The 20000-nt window shown below is 40.3% G+C and overlaps 3 protein-coding genes across 7 annotated transcripts in view; 2 read left to right on the top strand and 1 right to left on the bottom strand.

Annotated features, from left to right (window-relative positions):
* LOC137997873 (tetratricopeptide repeat protein 28-like) overlaps window positions 1-20000 on the bottom strand; it is a 140715-nt gene that overhangs the window by 101263 nt on the left and 19452 nt on the right. For all 5 annotated transcript variants that reach the window (XR_011122620.1, XR_011122619.1, XR_011122621.1 and 2 more), the window contains one exon: window positions 2515-2552. The gene's annotated coding sequence lies outside the window, so the exon portion shown is untranslated. The remainder of the gene's footprint in view (window positions 1-2514; window positions 2553-20000) is intronic.
* Window positions 8578-13812, top strand: LOC137995064 (uncharacterized). Its single transcript, XM_068840653.1, has 2 exons — window positions 8578-8762; window positions 12983-13812. Exons 1-2 carry the CDS (start codon window positions 8578-8580, stop codon window positions 13374-13376), a joined length of 579 nt encoding a protein of 192 aa, XP_068696754.1. The 3' UTR covers window positions 13377-13812.
* On the top strand, window positions 9007-10002 carry LOC137994307 (uncharacterized). Its single transcript, XM_068839892.1, has one exon. The coding sequence runs from the start codon at window positions 9007-9009 to the stop codon at window positions 10000-10002; it is 996 nt and encodes a 331-aa protein (XP_068695993.1).

Raw genomic sequence — 20000 nt, 5'->3', positions numbered from 1 at the left:
TTTTTGATTGCATAATAATGTGCCTTTCATGCGTGCAGATGTTTGTGTACTGTGCCGCGAAATCAATGGCTTCATTCAGTAAGCATTTGCTGATCGAGGGATAAAAGTCCATGATGTCGAAACTGATAAAAAAAAGCGTTTTGCTTGTCCTGGATGTTATTAAACCAGCTTATAACAGATTGGGTGTTTTTCCAGAGGTAGACTTTTGTTGAGAGCACTGCTTCCCTTATGAACTTTTTTTAATATCTGCTTACAGATCTTGCCGATTTCAGACTTCGTTGGGTTTATAAGTCGGCATGTTGGTACGTTTCCGAAGTTTGCTTTGTGGTCTTTTGATGTTATGAATGCGTCTCGTTCGGCAATCGATTCCACTCTGTCTTCTATTTTCAGTTCCTCAGCAATAGCTTTCGCTCCTTTATTTAACTCGCTTACACACACTCGTTCGGCTTTCTTGTATGATTTCTGGGTGCGGCGTAGGCACGGAACAAAATTCTTGTTGAAAAGAATTTAAAAAATTCGAAATAGCCTAGCTGTTGTAATCACTTGTAATTAGATGCTGTGATCCATTCGTAAAGTCCTTCCCTGACGAGTGGGGGTAAAACAACAGCCCCCACGAAACAGATCTGTAGAAAAAGTAAGGTGCTTGAAAATATGATAATTTTTATCCCAGAAAAGGTGCTCATTTACACGTGTGTAGAAATGCCTGTTATGCCTGTTATTTTCCTTGCCAAAGTTTTTAACCTTCTCTTGCACAAAGTTCAATTTCCACTATGGAAGACCAAATATTTTCTTGGTCAATTTATGACAGTTGATGACATCCATCACAGGTCAACTTGCCGGTTTTCAAAATGCAGGGGTTTGTCTGCAAGCGTTTCCTCCTTGTCTCGCCCCATTTTTCGTAGCTCTAAAATTGTTTTAATTTCATGTGGTTATCCACTGCCAAGTCTTTCGGTAAAACATAATCTAGTGGGAAATAACTTTCTAACACAAATCATTTATGCCTACGCAAACATCCTGGATCGAGATCAAGTGAATGTAAACAAAAAAATATCAAAATACATCACTTACTTTATGGATGTGTAAGGAAAGAATAGAGGGTTGTATAAGTTCGGTAAGACAGCCAAAACAGTTGACGCAAGAATAACAAATTTGAGCTAAGTTTTACGAGTTTATTAGAGTCAAAAGAGTGATATAATGACAAAAAAACAGGAGCGAGTAACACTAAACACAAATAAACAAAAGCACAATAAGCCAATGGATTAAACAGTAAATTGACATTATTTACAAGCTGAACAATAAAAACTAGCTAAATAGCTGATACATGAAGAAACATGCTTGCGAACTAAAAGGCAAAGAAATTACTAAGAAAACGAGTAAAATGACTGCAAATTGTAAACAAACTAAACAATGTTATAATCCAAGAACTATTATATGAAGCATGGACTTGGCAATAGCAAGAGCTTCAAATTACATATTGCACAATAATGCTGCAATAGGACATTGAAACTAGTAATTGTGAAATAATGGTAACAAACGGATCATTTGGAATCAAATGCAATGAAAAGTAATTATCATTGGAAAAAAGCAAAAATATTCAACAGACAAATCACATGCTATGCCAGACTAAAGTTCAACATAAATAAACCTAGACATATGCTAATGAAATGTTGCAATCACTACTAAGAACTAAAATCAAGAACAGAAATAGAAAGCTATATGTAGTAACTAAACTCTAGGCTAGGCATAAATAAAGAAATAGGAAAATACTGATAACATACCAAATGTTATTGATAACTACACATCTGAGAAGACTTGGAAAATGACTTGTCTTGAAGACTGACACTTTTCAGATAACTTAACTGAACAACTGAACTTACTGACTAAATAGTAGCCACTTTATAATGGATTTCTGGAAAGTACAAAAATAACTAAAAACCAAATAAGGCTAGGGGGTTAAATTTACTACCCACCAATACAGGATTTACCTAAGGGAAGAAGGAGTTTACCACTCCTACACAATAGGAATTAGGTAAGAGAAATGTGTGGGAATACATGTAACACAACTACACAAGCAAGAATGTGAGGAAATTGAGTAATTATGGGTAAACAACCAAATAATAGTAATTAGGATAATGAAAATAAGTTGGAATAAAAATAAACACAAAATGAACACAAGTGACTTAGTCACAGTTCAATCAAACGACAGACAAATAACTTATTACAGGTACGCCCAGAAAGCTAATATTACTTAATACCTTGCGATGTTCCTCTTTAAAACTTTTTGAGCAGGAATACTGAATCCGGGTGAAAAAAATATTTAAGGGATAAATAATACTGGTGGATCATTTAGATGCGTCATTCGCAACTAATCATGAGAAAAACATAAGAAATTCTGACGAAGTCACTAACTTGATCCAAACTGAATAAAGAGAAAACAACAAAAGGTTTTGGTTTATCACACATAAATTATTACTTGTTGTGTTATTAAGAAATGAGTAACAGTGAACAACTTACCAAAATGGATGCTAGGTCCTCGACAACAAGAAATGACTCTGCAAAATATGATGATTTAATGTGGTTATCCATGCATTATCGAATCTTGTAGGAAAAATTTGTAACTTTCATAACAAAAATTACTTGCATGATATACAAAAAAGGTACCCCATTTCTCTACTGACTTTTGTCCCAGAGCCACTCTATACTCTATCCTAATCTGACTGATTGGTTTCTAAACATGAAAGCTTGAGGCTTATTACGTGCAGTATTGTCATTGCCTGGGTAATATTAATAAGCCCCTTTGTGTGGGATGAATGAACCAGTATATTTTAAATAAAGATAATTTCAACTTCTAGTTTATACTAAACAAACAACACAGTATTCTTATAATTGCTTAAACAGTGAAATTATGAATTTCAACCTGAGATTATTACTCCGAAACAACCCAACTGCATATTAATTATAACCCAAGCTGAAATTAACCCTGGGATGTTACCATGAAGACACACGATAAAAAATCTTTCAAGCAATTTTCAGTCTTTGGCTGAAAAATCTGTGTAATCAGGCCGAAAAGAAAAGGCATCTACCGGACTAAATGAAAAGTCGCCAAGCTGGCTGCATTAATTTTCGTGCAAATCATTGTCTTGTCACTTTGCTTTTAAGAAATTTATGGTTGGAAATTAAAAATCTTATCACCACCGACCAGTAAACTGTAAACACGTCAGGTATTAAAATGTACAGTATGTTGCCCTATTTCCCGGACACTTACACTTCACGATTCTGCATGTATTTCGTTGAACTCAAATAAAGTTCCTTTCCTTTCCTTTCCTTTCCTTTCCTTTGTAAAAACGAAGCAAATTCGAACGATACGTTCCAAACACTTATCAATTAGTCTGCTTGCGTTTGTTCTTTAGGTAAGAAGATTCAAGTTTTCGTTGAAGTATACTAAGTAAGATCTGTTTCTTATTAAATGCGATTTTTATCAAGTGTCGCGTTTTACTCTTTCATTTTCGAATGCGGTCTGTTAGATTTAATTTTACTTTTTTTTCGACATACATCAAGCTACAAGGTATGTTTTTCAACATATAAGAAGTTTCCATTTGCAGTTTTGTATCTCTGTGCAACAAAATCTCCGAAAACAGTGCAACTGACTATACTACACATATTCGCCAGCCAGCTAAATTTCTGTTCGATGTGAGCGACGCTGTTTACGCAAAATATTGAAATTCCTTCGAGCAAATCAACAAAATTGGCACTTACGTGTAGGAAAAATTTCAGAAATAATTTAACAAACCTTTAACATGAATAACCCAAGAATCGCAATAGCGTCAAAGAACACAAAATGGGGAATACAATATATACATCAGATTTTTGGAGAATATCAGCTGTGCAAAGGTAGTGCGGGCAGATATAGGCGTGCGGTTATGCGCATGCCTATCACCACAAGCCAGCACAGACAAAATTGCCTCCCCACAAGATTAATCAACCATATTCCAATACAATAATAATACAATACATACTTAATTGACCGCTCCCCATAGGGGCTTTTCAGAGCCAATGAAACACAACGAAATGACAGAACAGAACAACAACAACTGTTAAGAATCCCAACTGGCTGGAGGCAAACCAGTTGGCTATTTACAAGTGCGGCTGGGAAGTTGAACCAGGGACTACCATTACGTGTCTCAACATCAACACGGTCTAGCTTTATCCCACCAAGCTTAAGTTAATAGTCCCTATCATCAATTGATCTTATATGAGCCACCCTTAAAACCTTACACTTCTTGGCATTAAACTCCATACCCCAAATGCAAGACCACTGGAATAACTTCTTCAAGTCATCCTGCAATTTTTCGCCTTCATCGCGTCCAAGAATTAACCGAAAACACTTTGAGCCATCAGCAAAGAGGGGTAACGATGTTTCCTTTGAAATTGCATTGGGCATATCATTGATAAAAAGCAAGATCAGATAAGGCCCCAAAATTGACCCTTGCGGGACTCCAGATGTTACAGGGAGGAAATCAGACGACTCCTTATCTAACAAGGATCCGCCAATGCCAAGGCATTCAAGCTTAAATAGAAGCTTTTCGTGAGACACACGATCAAAAGCCTTAGAAAAATCTAGATAAATAACATCAACTTGTTGTTTCCTCTCAAGAGCAACAGTGAATTTATGAACAACTTGAGGGACAAGAATTGCGTCTTTCCATTTTTCAGGAAATGTCTCAAGCTCTAAGGACAAATTAAATAATCTGCACAACGAAGGTGAAATTTATATCTGAATATCTGAATATCTGAATATCAGTTAAGGCCCCAAAATTGACCCTTGCGGGACTCCAGATGTTACAGGGAGGAAATCAGACGACTCCTTATCTAACAAGGATCCGCGAATATCTGAATGCTATAAAGGGATGGGGTGGAATAACAGCAAACATAATAAATAATTAGCAGAATTTCGGAGATGTACAAAGAGTTTCCAGTAATCTGATTGGTTGAGTGGTTTCCTGTAGAAATAATACCGCTAAATGATTTTATATTAACCGCACTAGCTTGTGAATATAAAGCAAAACACAACGGCAGGACTGCCGCAGGCGCTCATGACTGTTAAAACAGAAATAAGTTGTGTCGTCAATCAATAATAGATAAAGTTGTTCAGCTTTGAAGTCATGGAGACAATTGTTTGTCTCAGATGTACACTCACTTTGCCATTGGCAAATAACTGTTAAATATAATTAAAGTTACAGTGTATTTCAAGTTTTTTTATTTCTGATAGCTACAAAACTTGTTTATTTATTTATTTATCAAAAGAAAGACATAATTTAAATAAGACTGTTCTAGAAAATTCATAATGTAAACAAAAATAAACAACAAGGAGGTCAAACTATTTGAGCTCAAACTATTTCACAAATGAGAGCAAATAATTATTGTTATCCTAGTAAACTTATCTTCAAGATTCCTGCAGCCTGCACTGTCAATTTTTGCACGAAAGTCAATTTGGTCAATTATACACCATTCCAATGGCATCAAACAAGGGTTGTTCCTTTTCTGGAACCCAACCAATAAATGTTCTTTTCTTTCTTCAGTTAGGAACAGCACTCCAATATAACGTAGCGAGTCATATTCAGTGCCATATTTTTGAAATCCAAAGTAGACAATTTTTGTTAGATCACCTTTTCTGCTAAACCCAATGGTTTTAATCTTTTTTAAATCCGCAGAACTCCAAAATTCTTAACTTGCCTAGCTGAAACACCTTAATTCATATTTGAAAGGGTCGATTTATCCTCACCTTTGGTTAATTCTTACACTCAATTTCGTATATGTATCCCCAAGATCAAGATCAAGAGATCCTTGTTAATCGGTTGCAAAACACCGTTGGGCTTCGAGGGACAGTTCTGAACTGGTTTAGATCGTATTTGTCTAATAGAAGCAAGCGGATATCTATCAGTCGAATACTTTCTGCTTGGCTTTAATCTCGATTGCGGGGCTCGCCAAGGCTCTTGTTTGGGTCCTCTCTTATTTATTATCTATTCATTCTTCAACGTTATGGAAAGACCTACCATGTCTTCATTGCTTTACTGAACTTTATGTAAGTTTCAAACCAGATTGCCAAGTCAGTCAAGATGCCGCAATGAGAGCTATGGAAAGGTATATTGCCTACTTGATGCTGACGAAACTGAGGTGTTACTAATTGCATCTCAGTATCAGCTTAATAAGTTAGATGGCAGCAGCTTTTTACATGTAGGTGATAATGACATACAGTTTCCGGCAGACTAATGGAGGAGAGAAAAACGCAATACTTTAACTTTAACAGATCATTTGTTTTCTGCTTAACTGGGTATTTATGCACTGCTATTTTAGCTGATACAATTTAGGTACCCTATCTTAGGAACACACCGCGAACACTATACCAACATGGGCAAAAATAATACCATACTCATCCTGCGGCAAATACATATATAGCCCAGTGTTTTTAAGCAAGCAACCGTCGACAATCTTCCTGTCGGTGTACGTTGGATCAGTGGCTCGATCTGATCGACTTAATTACAAGTTGAAAAGGTAAATATTTTGAGCAAGAGCCGATACAACGTAGATTTGAGTCTAGTGGTGTACTATATCCATAACTTCCATCACTTTTAGTGGTTTTCGTAATCCATTACTTCCTTCCATCTTCAACGTAATAAAAAAACACTGCAATCTACTTCTTTCCACTGACCGCTGCAAAAATGCTTTCCTACGTCTACCTGTTGTGGCTTTCAGGCGCTCCCCTAACCTTCGAGACCCGCTGGTAACAGCTAAACTGTCCCCTAAATGTAAGTCACCCTAATTCCGCACTCCCTTCCGGTCCTTTTTGCTGTGACAAAAACTGCGCTACCTGTCCTTACATTTTCGATGGACTAACCAACTACACCTTCTCTACTGGCGAAACAAGCTCCATTAATTCCCACATAACTTGCAAAACTAAAAACGTTATCTACATGATTCAGTGTAACAGATGCATACATGCAATGATACATGCAATGATGCGTGATGCGGCTGGCCACCGTATTTTGTGGTGCACTTTTATGTTCTTTTTTCTCCTGTACGGACAAGTGTTCAGCGCGATAGAACAGTCTAGATGACGTCTAAATGGGGTAGCTTATTGCTGGAGTGGTTTTGTTTATGTGAAATGAACGAACGTAAGGGATTTGAAGATTATTTATCCTGAGCTTCGCTGGTTTTCCGAGGCGAGAGTCTAGTCGATCATTTGCATGGTCATTTGCATGCTGATTGCCGTCTATTGTATTGGCTGCCCTGGAATTCAAACAATGATCTCCTTGGACGCTTCATTACGTTACTGGGCTCCTCAAACACTCGTCGAGGTTCGCTAAAGATCAAGTTAAGGCGACACAAAAGACCGTGTGCTTACTATGCGAACTCGAATGCGACTTTCCATTTTATTCTAGATGTAGGCGACTTGGTGTTTAAATTGAATCCAGGCCCTGACCGTAGGATTACAACAATTGTTTCTTTAAATCGAATGGTCAAGAATGGACACCTACGGAGTCCACATTCTCTTCCAAAGGGATCTAATTTGCATGATCTTCGTTCTTTGGATCGCGTCAGTGTTGCTCCTAAATTTTCGTTCAACAGGGAATTCACCTCGTGCCTTATGAACGCTCGTTCATTAGGCAACAAAACTCTTATTGTTAAAGACTTCGTTGTGGATTTCAAGGTGGATTTGTTGGGGATTACAGAAACATGGTTGCATATGGAAGGTAGTGAAGTGACTATTGGAGAGCTCTGTCCGAATGGTTATCGTCTCCTGCACACCCCACGATCGGTAGGACGGGGCAGAGGCGTGGGCCTTGTTTACAAGCAAGGTATTGGCTTTAAAACAAGGTTATGTGAGCATTCTTTTACATCATCTGAATGCATGGATATCACTTTTGTTGCTCGTAAGAGTTTGAGAGCAATCCTTGTCTACCGTCCCTCGGGGGGTGCTTCAGTTGGAGTCTTTCTGGAGGAGTTTTCTAGTCTATTGCAAGAGACTGTAATATGCTCAGAAGAGCTTTTGATATATGGGGATTTTAACTTCCATAATGACGACAAGGCTGATTGGGACGCGACGCGATTTAGAGAGCTGCTGGATTTGTTCAATTTAAAGCAACATGTGTGTGTGTACCAAACCCATAAACGAGGTCATATATTGGACTTGGTCATTACAAGGAATGAGACTGAGGGTGCCTTAGGCTTCAAGAATGTTACAGTCATGGAACAGTTTATCTCGGATCATAAGGTTGTTTGCTTTAATTTGAATTTACGGAAACCATTAAATGGGAGGAGGACTGTCGTCTCTCGTAAATTAAAGAGTTTTGATTTTGATGCTTTTAATGATATTATTGGATCGTCGGCTTTGTCGGATCAGTGTGTCTTGCAAAGAATTGAGTCATTGGCTAGGGAGTATGATGAGGTCTTATGCAAGGCTTTGGACAGGTTGGCACCTAAAAGAACTCACACTATTATCATTCGACCAAATGGCGTTCGACTGGTTTTGAAATTGACAGGGTGAATTATTTGGAACAGTGCAATGTTGTAAATGCTATGCTCTATAAGGCGAAAGAACAGCATTACTCAGCTGTAATTCAGGACAATGTCCATGATAGCAAGCTACTTTTTTGCACAGTTGATAAGTTACTGCAAAGGAACATAGACAAAAGATATCCGTATGCGAACAGTGACCAAGAACTCGCGAATGCCTTTGCTGATTTCTTTAGTGCCTGTGACAAGTTGTGTGACTTTTTTTATAATCTTCTGTTGTGATTCTGTCAATCATTTTTGTATGCGTCATTGTCTAACCATGTGCTCCAATCCGGTGTCGGGTTGCAATCGAAAAACAACACACTGCTTGGATGTCAGTGGACACGTTGTGATTTTTTTCGCTTTTGAATAAACCTTTGGAAAAACCTTCATCTGCCGTTTCTTACCAGATGGCAGCGGTGTCAGGACCCACACGGACCAAAGGCTACTAGTATGGCATCAGGATTTGGTTTACCGCCGCCAGCACTCCTAGAACTTCATGATCAAAACGCCTCAGAGAAGTGGAAGAAACTTCACTTAGCATGGACAAGTTATTCTCTGGCCACGAAGCTTAACAAGAAAGCCGAACCAGTCCAAGTTGCTACTCTCCTCACAGTCATAGGAGAAGAGGCTCGCGATGTTTATTCCACATTTACAGACTGGGCCGATGAAGGTGACAAGAATAAGATTGCCCCGGTGTTGACGAAATTCGCCGAATATTGCCAACCTTGGAAACATGTCCAGTATGAGCGCTACGGATTCAATCGCCGATCACAAGAGACAGGAGAAACATATGACCAGTACAAGACCGCACTTCACAAACTCGCCGCGGGATGCGATTTTAATACCATAACCCCAGACGAAATACTCAGAGACCGTCTGATTTTTGGGATACACGACGCGAAAGTCCGAGAGAGATTGCTACGCGAGTCTGACCTCACCTTAGCCAAAACCGACGAGATTTGTCGCACCGCCAAAAGCATGAAAGCACAAATGAAAGTCGTTGGAGACGTCACAGAATCTGAAACCAACAAAGTCGATCAAGAGCGCTCCTTTACCGCAAGAAAATCAAAGAAGAATACGCGGAGAAAGCAACAGCAAGGTCAACGCGGACGAGAGTGTGACAATTGTGGATATCAACATATGGAAAACTTGGAATCCTGTCCCGCACTCGTCGGTAAGGAATGCCTGAAGTGTGGAAAGAGGAACCACTTCATAGCGAAATGCAAGTCCAAGGAAGTCAAAGCAGCTGACTTAGAAGACGAGGAGGCCAGTGAAATGTACCAAACAGACGTAGCAGCCATGAAACTCGATGACTCACAACTGATCACATTGAAATTAGAGTCTGGTAATTTTTTTCGCTTTCAGCCAGATACAGGAGCTCAGTGTAACGTGATTCCACTACATATAGAAGGTAACCCACACCGAGACATCGCTTGTCGCCTATGAGGGCTCGAAAGTTAAAGTCGTTGGTTGCGTCGCATCCGCGTCTGGAGAAACGAAAGGTCATTCCTTCTGGATTGCCGTTTAGTCGACAACGCTGACCTACGTCCTATTCTTGGCATCAATTCATGCTTAGCTATGGGCATCATCCAGTACAAAGATAATGACTTTATCCGCAGGCCCGAGACTGGAAGTGCTTCAGTTTTTGCAGTGGATGCCCCGCATTCACCAGTAACCAAAGAGGAGCTCATGTCAGAGTTCCCAGAGGTCTTTGGTGACGACCTAGGCCAACTTGATGGCGAATACAAGATTAATCTAGGCGAAACTGTTCCCCCGGTACAACATGCCCCGCGTCGCATTGCGGTGGCATTAAGGCCCAGGCTTAAGGAAGTATTAGATGATTTAGAAGCGCAAGATGTCGTAGCTCCGGTGACCACGCCCACCAGGTAGATAAGCTCCATTGTCGCAGTACCCAAAAAGAATGGAAATTTGCGCATATGTCTCGACCCCAAAGATCTGAATCGCGCAATACAGAGAGAAAATTATCAGCTTCCGACCATTGAGGACATTGCGACACGCCTCCATGGAGGAAAGGTCTTCACAATTTTGGATGTCAAAAATGGGTTCTGGCACGTCAACCCTGATGAAGAATCTTCATACCTGACTACCTTCCAGACCCCCTTTGGTCGTTATCGCTGGAGGCGCATGCCATTCGGCATCTCATCAGCTCCGGAAGTGTTTCAACGGAAAATGCACAAGCTTATTGAGGGCATGTCGGGTATTGAGGTGGTGGCAGACGATTTTATTGCAGTCGGTTATGGTGACAGGTTTGAAGAAGCGGCTCAGAATCATGACAAAAATCTTCTGCTCTTCCTCCAAAGATGCAAAGAAAGAAATGTTCGCCTAGACCGAGAGAAGCTCAGGCTGCGACAGCCACAAGTGCTCTTCATTGGACACATGGCTACTGATCAGGGACTGAGAATAGACCCTGCCAAATATCGAGATATTGTTGAGATGCCGCCCCCTACAGACAAGCTAGGAGTACAACGTCTTCTGGGACTGGCCCAGTACCTTGCCAAATTTCTCCCACACCTCTCCGATACAACCAAACCTTTAAGGGAATTAACACAGAATGACGCACAGTTGGTTTGGAATGAACCTCAACAGACTGCATTTGAGAAGCTAAAGGAAATGGTTACGCGCACCCCAGTTCTGCGTTACTATAATCTCAAAGAAGAAGTTACACTACAGTGTGACGCATCCCAGTCCGGTCTTGGAGCCGCTCTGATGCAGAATGGGCAGAATAAGCCCGTTGCTTACGCCTCACGAGCCCTGACACCGGCCGAGACATGCTATGCCCAAATTGAGAAAGAACTCCTGGCAATAGTTTTTGCGTGCGAGCGTTTTGATGCCTACGTATATGGCCGAGACCTGGTGAATGTAGAAACGGATCATAAACCCCTCGAGGCGATCTTTATGGAATCACTGGCATCAGCCCCCCCAACGACTCCGAGGATGTTGTTGCGCCTGCAGAAATACAATCTGAAAGTAAAATACAAGAAAGGAAGAGAAATGCTGCTGGCAGATACCTTAAGTCGCGCCTACCTACCAGAGGTGAACCAGTAGCGATGAGAAAAGAACTCATGGAGAAGACGCACGCGTCTCACATCGGTATTGAAGGATGCTTGCGCCAGGCCAGAGAAACCCTTTACTGGCCGCGTATGACTACGGAGCTGAGAGAATACATTTCCAAGTGCGATGTCTGTTTGTCCCATCGCAATGATCAAGGAAAGGAGTGAGTCGCAGTCACACGAGTTCGTTGCACGCCCGTGGGCTAAGGTTGCCGCTGACCTCTGTGAATTTGATAACAGGGTGTTATTAGTTGTCTGTGACTACTTCAGTAACTTTATGGAAGTGGTCCGCCTGAGCAGCATTACTTCTCGAGCTATTATCAAGGAACTAAAAGCCATATTTGCAAGAATTGGAGTTCCAGACACTCTAGTCACAGACAATGGTCTGCAGTTTTCGTCCGCCGAGTTTTCAGTTTTCTCCAGGACCTGGATGTTCGAGCACAAGACATCATCGCCGGCCTATCCTCAGTCCAATGGCAAGGCAGAGAATGCAGTTCAGACTGTTAAGAATTTGCTTGCAAAGTGCAAGGCAGCTGGAGCATCAGAGTTCCAAGCACTCTTAGACTGGCGTAACACACCCACTGCAGGAATTGGCACCAGTCCCGCCCAACGCCTCATGGGTCGCCGTTGTAAAACACTGCTGCCGGTAGCAGGCAAACTGTTACAGCCCAGCTTTCCTACTGAGGAAGACACGAGCAAGTTGATAGGTACCAAGCACAGGCAACAACACTATTACAACAAGCACGCCAAACCGTTAGAACCGATCAGCGTGGGAGAAACAGTGCGAATGAGACTACCTGGTGAGAAAACATGGAGTTCCGGAACATGCACAGACACAGCTGGTCCAAGGAGCTACCGCGGGTACAAGTAGGACAGGCGGTGTATAGGGGAAATCGACGGCAGCTAATCAAAACAAGGGAATCCAACGATGTTCCAGAACCAATTATCCCGGATAAGTTAGCAGAAGCGAGCCCTGAGGCAGAGATTACTGTCCCGCCAGGAGAGTGCCCTCCGTCTGAGGTGCACGCTGGACCGAGGAGGTCGCAAGGGCAAGTGAAACCGCCCTATTGGCTCAAAGACTTTGTCACTCCCTGATGTTTTGGTTTTTTTGGTTTTTCTCTTAACGTTCCTTAGGAAAAAGGGAAGATGTGACAAGTTGTGTGACTTTTTTTATAATCTTCTGTTGTGATTCTGTCAATCAGTTTTGTATGCGTCATTGTCTAACCATGTGCTCCAATCCGGTGTCGGGTTCCAATCAAAAATCAACACACTGCTTAGATGTCAGTGGACGCGTTGTGATTTTTTTCGCTTTTGAATAAACCTTTGGAAAAACCTTCATCTGCCGTTTTTTACAGTGCCAAGATTGTGCGAATTCGTGATGAGTTGCTGATTAGGAAAGAGCATCTGGGGGAGTGCACTATGGAGGATTTTGAGTGTATGTCATGCTTTAGCGAGTTCGAAACGATAACAGATGAAGACGTCTTGAGGTTGACTAGAGGTTCAACTATTAAGGCATGTGCACTGGATCCATTTCCAGTAAGTATCATGCGGCAATGCTATTCTAGGCTTGTTCCAGTATTCAGAAGGGTAATTAATTTGTCATTGTCATCTGGATTGCTGCCCAAGGAACTTAAGGTTGCGCTGCTATTACCTCTTCTTAAGAAATTAAATGCAGATTTTGAGCAGTTTAGTAACTTTTGCCCTGTGTCGAATTTAAAGTTCCTATCTAAATTGATAGACAAAACATGAGCCTCTTCAATTGGCATACAAGATTGTCCACAGCACCGAGACTGCGCTTCTCACCGTTACAAATGACATTATGCTGTCATTGGACATGGGCGAGAATGTTTTCCTTGTTTTATTGGATTTGTCGGCGGCATTTGATACCGTTAACCATACCTTGTTGCTGGCACGAATGCAGAAATCATTTGGCATCAGAGGAACTGTACTACGATGGTTTAATTCTTATTTTATTCTTATAGAATTAGGAAGTATCTCACTAAAGAATCTGCAGGAGTTGTTGTTCACGCATTTGTCACATCGAACCTAGATTATTGTAATGCATTATTATATGGCCTGCCTAAATATCAGTTACAAAGATTGCAGTATGTACAAAACACGGCGGCTAGAGTTGTGTTGCAAATGAGTAGGTTTCAGCATATCACACCTGTTATATGCGAGCTTCACTGGCTGCCGATTCAATACCGTATTATTTTCAAGATTCTGCTTTTAGTGTATAAAGCACTGAATGGGATATCGCCTAGCTATTTAGCTCAGAAACTACATTATCGTTGTCATACTAGATCAATGAGGTCTGTTAGTTATGAACTTTTAATGCAACCTAGATCGTATACCAAGACCTATGGAGACAGAGCATTTGCTGTTCATGCACCAAGAGAATGGAACCTAATACCCTATGAAATTCGGAAGTCTAACACCATTTCGAGTTTTAAAAGATCACTTAAGACGTACTTGTTTAGTAAATTTAGTAATAACAGATCATTGTTTCTATAGATTTGTATACATTGCTTTAGTTTTAATTTTTCCTTTTTTTAATCATTGTAAATATAATAGGATATGGTTGTAAATTTGTAAATATTTATTAATAATGTTGTTTGTATACATGATTGTAAGGCGCCTTGAACATAGGATAAGAGCGCTATAGAAATAAAGTTATTATTATTGTTATTATTGATACCATCTACAGTACATAAGAGAAACTAAAATAGTTTCTCTTATGTACTGTAGATGGTATCAATAATAACAACGACATTTAAAAGACCGTTTTAATGAACACCGCCGCACTTTAGGTAACGCCAACACCAAATCCAAACCTACTACAATTGCAGAACATTTCCTCTTCTCTCCCCATGAGGGCCACAACATCTCTAAGGACATGTAATTAATTCCTATCGAAACAATATTTTCCAACAGAGACTCTATCCGTAAGGCAGGTAAGGCCAGGGAAGCTTTTTTTTTTAATTTCAAAAGGCAGGACAATTGATCCCAACGGTCTTAATATCTGCCAAGAAAAGTATAACATTGCACTTTATTATTTACAGTCTTTTCCGTTATTTTTCCTTGACTGAAGTGAAGTGAAGTGAAGTGAAGATTAGTCTCTCCCCTCGGGGCTTTTCAGGACTAATTTACAATGTTTTCGGGGGACTTTAGCCAGACTGCTTATTACACAGTTTACAATTTATTTTAAGGAAGTGAAAGATCCCACCGTCCAGGTAAGGTCAGACCACAACACCGGGGACTACGTCCCATACTCTTATCGAATAGTGAGTGGGTTCTTTAACGTCCCATACTATTTAATTTCCAACGAGGGTTATGAGACGGGGCCTCCGGTTTACAGTCCTTATCCGGGAAGACTTGAAACTCTAACCATTTGCAGATGTAATTACAAAGGCAGCACATTCTCCTCAGTTATTTTAAGACCCTGAGTGTTGGTCAGGCCAGAGTCGAACTTACGACCTCCCGCATGACAGCCCGATGCTCAACCAACTGAGCACCAGTGCGCGGTTAGTAATACTCTTAGTATTTGTTGTAACTACCATATTTTATCACATTTTTCCTGTATTATGTCAACATCCACTTACTATATATATGTGCAGAAAAGCAATCCAATGTAGACTCTCATTGTACCTCAAGAAGACTGGTTTCGCCAGCCAAATATAGTACAGCACTAAAATCAAATCTACGTTGTACCGGCTCTTACTCAAAATATTTAACTTCTATATAGCCCATATATGGGAGTACTCCCGACTGGGCTTTAAAGCGAGTAGACATTAAGCGTTTGTTATGGCTAAAACTGATTGAATGCATTAATCGTCATTTGCTTTGTGACACCCTCAATTTTGAATATAAGCGGATGCAAAAATTAAAACCTTCTCCCTTCAGGAACAATTCAAGATACATCAATTATGTACTTTCTCGATGTGCAAAGAAAGAATGGAGGGCAGTATTTAGTTCGATCACACACGAAACAAATAATTTATTACACCCGTCAAGCTAATGTGTTAAAAAGGGTTGACAGGCCCATACGACTCCCTTGTACGTGGCCTTGTTTCTGTTGCCTTTGTCATAACTTTGCTCCCTTGAGTATATATTTGAGGCACTACATGTAATAAAATATTATGTTAATAACACAGTATATATACTGTAACATTTTAAGCCAGTAACTATGGTCTGTATAACAAACTGTATACCGACTGTAACTCTACATACGCTGTTGAATACTGACTTAGTATGTTACAGTATATGATATACCGACCACAAATTAAGCCATTAGCCACTGGCTTAAAATGTTACAGTATATAATGTACCGGCTAGAAATTACGCCATTAGATACAGTACTGGCCACAGGAGTAGCAGCATCTACACGCACGTAAAATGGGTGCAAGATGGCGAATTTACGCGCAAAATACGCGCGCGTTACGCGCGTGTAAAATTTTACCGGAACTATTACACGCGCCTGAAATTACACGTAGTCTGCGTGTAATTTGACATGAGTAAAATTGCTATGCCCATTACACGCGACTTGCGTGTACTTTCTTCTTACCAATGTACATGAATCTGACAATGAAAGTTAAAATCACAGAGTCGGCATTTCTGTTTGAAAAATTCAGCCTTGCCTGTGTGTTCTTGGAATAAGAACACACATGGTTTTGCATTTATCTTCGGGTTGCTGCCATTATACGTCAATAAATCCTTAGCTCTCATTTCAAATCACGCGAAGTGAAGTTTCCCCTATTTAATCAATTAAAAATCAAAAGTTATAACTGTAACAAGCGAACGATCGATGGAAATGCTTGACATCATGACATATTACCGAAAAACAAGCAAACTCAGAACTTTATATGCTGCATTTATTTAAACATTCAATTTGTTCGTTGTGCGGATCGAGCGATCGCACGCGGCTGAAAGGCGGAAGTTTTAATTGCTAAGGGATACCTAACGTGTATTTTTATTTGCGCAGTCAAACTGTTAGAATCAGCTATAAACGGGATAACTTAAAGCATACATGAAATATTGACGAACCGAATTATAAATACATTTACATGTAGTATTTATGTGCGGTTGTTGTTGACGTCCTGCTGCGTGTCAATGCATGCTATTTTGAATCCTGGTCCCGTGATTCTTTTCGCGTCTATAATAACGCAATTGGTGAAAAATAATACCCTCCCAGCAATACAGTGTAGACTGACCGAATTACATTCTAACTATAACAGGAAAGTAAAACTTAGGGCTTGATTACATGGAGAATCTCAGCCCGGGTTCTGAAAGAAATCTTCTGGAAATGAAAGTGGCAATTACATGGAAAAAGTTACAGCCCGGGCTGAAAATCCTAGCCTGGTTTCAGATAACCGGGCTAGGATTTTTTCAGCCCGGCCAAACGGGCTGAAAAATACGCAAATAGTCCATGTAATCGAAATGAAATTTCAGCCCGGGCTGAAAATGGAACGTGAGCATGCGCAGCAATTGTGTTTTCGCATCTCAGTAAATTTTCTCAGGCAAATTTGCGTTTTGCGCCCGGGCTGAAATTCATTATGTAATCGCAGCAAAATTTCAACCCGGAGAGCGGAGCGAAATTTCAGCCCGTGCTGAAACTCGCCATGTAATTGGGCCCTTATAATAAAGCTGAACTATTGTAAACAAGAGGCTACAAGTAGCCTATACTCGGGCCTGCAAAAGTGCAGTGGTGTATCGTTAATTTAGCACTAAAGAAAAGAAAAGAGAGAAGTCTGTCCTTCTTACATTGCGCTTCTCATGATGTTCAACTGTGTATGTAGTGAATACCCGGACCCAGATTATCTTCATTTCTGGTGGTGACAATGACCACTTGACACGAGGTAAAATTTGAGAAAAGCACATTGTTTTTTACTGATCGATGGTTATTCTTGCTCAGTGTTTGAGAAAGGAAACGCTAATTGAACGGTTTAGGATGAAACGAAATGACCCATCGAAATATCTTTTGCAGAAAAAAATGAAAGAGAAACGAAGGTGAGATGTATAAACATCTTTTAAAGATGACCAAACTTTCGTGCATTGATGCACGTAAAAAACACTGTCACGTGCGCGACACGTGAAGATGTGCACTATATCTCAATTTTTGATAATACTTTCAGAAGAACACAAGTCCCTTGAGGATGGCAATGCCAAATGAATCGAAAGCACGAGAATCAAGTATTTAAAATATACCATTTGTTGTAATTTAAATACTCACAGTAGCACGCACCCAATTGTCAAAATAAATACCGTAAACAACGGCGTATAAGCCGCACTCGCGTATAAGCCGCACTCGCAGATAAGCCGCACCCCGAGTTTAGCAACTTCGATTTTGGAAAAAAAATATTTTTGAAAGAAATTAAAATAAATCAAAAGTGGAGTCTTGACAAAGATATCTTTCATGTAAATGCACTGTTTCTTCAAGTTTCTTGCACGTGTCAACCCGCGTATTAACTCACTTACATTTAAAACAGAGAATACTAAAACTCTGAAAATCCGACTAGGACATAAATTTGATCTTTCTCTGGCATTTTTAATCCAGTATTTTTCATTCCTGTCCATTTCTCATTAGAATTTACATGCAACAACACCTGACGAACGTTTCGGTTCGTTTAACCAGGCATTCTCGCTCGTGGTGGATCGATTTCTGTCGAAGTGTCGACATTGTAAACAACTTTGTGGTGGAATGGAGATTCCCTGCCGAGTGAAGTTCACCTGCTCAAGAAAGGTGTTTACGGTATGTTATTTGCCAGCTGGGAGGCCCGTATAGAGAAAAACTGTGGCCGAGGCCTTGAAATTGCTGCTCGAGGCCGCAAGTCGAGGGCAGCTTTTTCAAGACCGATATCACTTTTTTTTGCTATACGGACCGACCTTTGCTGGTAAATAATTTTTTTCCTTCTCTCTCTCTCGCCCATCCTCTCTTGAAATCACTTGCTTTAATTGTTGACTCGCACCGCGCTTGATAGCAAATGCATTATTAAAGCGACTTACAAACTGAACATTTCAAAGAGAAATATTTTTTATTTGAATTCTATTTCCAAACCTCTTGTCTAATAAAAAATAACCTCTGTACGTAAACGGAGTCGGTGTCAAAAAATTGTGTTTCGTTTCCGGAATGGTAAGGGCAGGAGAAAAGATAGAGGGTCACTTCGCCTGTCATTGTTATTTCGCTTCGTGTATTAAAACTCTCGAGAAATAAAGATAGAAATGTGAACGCAAACTCTCTGAACGGTGAAAAGCCTGTCAAGGAATATTAACCATTAATGTCACTGTTCCTTGGTATCAACATGCATAATTCACTTTTAAACACATAACACAAGGCGCAATGGAACTAGACAACAGACGTATTGGGTTTTTTTTTTAGGGAAACACTGCCTTGCGGCTGGTTAGCCTATGCGACTTCCAGCTTGCGTGACAAAGAACTCTCCAGCACTACGAGCTGAGTGGTAAACAGGAAGTGCTGGATCGGACAAGAGTATTGGCTAGTGAGCAATGTACAAAGGCAACGAGCCAACAAGCTTGGGGGAAGTCGCTGCGCAGACTTAAACCACACCACGCAGGAGCGACCCAATTTTAATGACGGCAAAGCGATATATCCAACCCATCTCCAAAGAGAGAGAGGGAGGGAGGGGGAGAAATTTGACAAATTGCAAACATCTAGTTGATTTACTACAGAAGACAAACTGCCAAGTGAAGCTTGGACGACTAACTGAGGCTTTTATAGCTAGACCCTGTCTATTAAAATAGCCAGTTGCACAGGTTCTACCGTGTAGCAGGTAAGCGTTACACCGTTCTCTTTAGCACTAATGAATGAGGCTTTAACAGATTTGGCCAATGCAGGTGTACGTTATAATCTGAGATCTAGGAACAAAGTCTTCATGTCCTCGTTTTATTTACAAGAAAGCCGTTGATTGTATGACCTTGAACGGCCGACTACGAAGAACGCGAAGATAACTATCGCGACATGAATAGCCCTTTTAGTACGGTCACGTAACATTAACCGTATTTACTGATAGGGCTGTAAAATCTCATTTAAAGAGAAGAATAGATACTCGTTTATGTGCACAATACATCGAAGCAAAAGTCTACAAATGCCTTCTAATACTTACCCCTGCATAACATTTCAAATTCCGTTTTCCGTGAATCTTCTCATGATTACATGTGTTACATACGAACCATGGCAATTACTAGCTTTACAATCACTGGTTCCTCGTTAATCCAGTTTGTTATTAGACTTGTTTGCATTACTAATTAACACGAAAAGGGATCACTTGGAAATTTCTAACAATGTATCCTTTAATCTAACCCAAAATCATTCAGATATCCAAAACGTCCTATGCATGATCCATTTCCTTCATTTTT

This window comes from Montipora foliosa, chromosome 3 (assembly GCF_036669935.1).
Source record: "Montipora foliosa isolate CH-2021 chromosome 3, ASM3666993v2, whole genome shotgun sequence".
NCBI lineage: Eukaryota > Metazoa > Cnidaria > Anthozoa > Scleractinia > Acroporidae > Montipora > Montipora foliosa.
This window is presented reverse-complemented; position numbering and strand designations above follow the sequence as displayed.

What these genes read in the sequence shown, in the direction of transcription:
- LOC137995064 (XM_068840653.1), top strand. Translation starts at nt 8,578, where the DNA reads ATGCTCTATAAGGCGAAAGAACAGCATTACTCAGCTGTAATTCAGGAC. An exon ending in TTCTTTAGTGCCTGTGACAA is followed by an intron (nt 8,763 to 12,982) that starts GTTGTGTGACTT and finishes CGTTTTTTACAG; the next exon opens with TGCCAAGATTGTGCGAATTC.
- LOC137994307 (XM_068839892.1), top strand. Translation starts at nt 9,007, where the DNA reads ATGGCATCAGGATTTGGTTTACCGCCGCCAGCACTCCTAGAACTTCAT.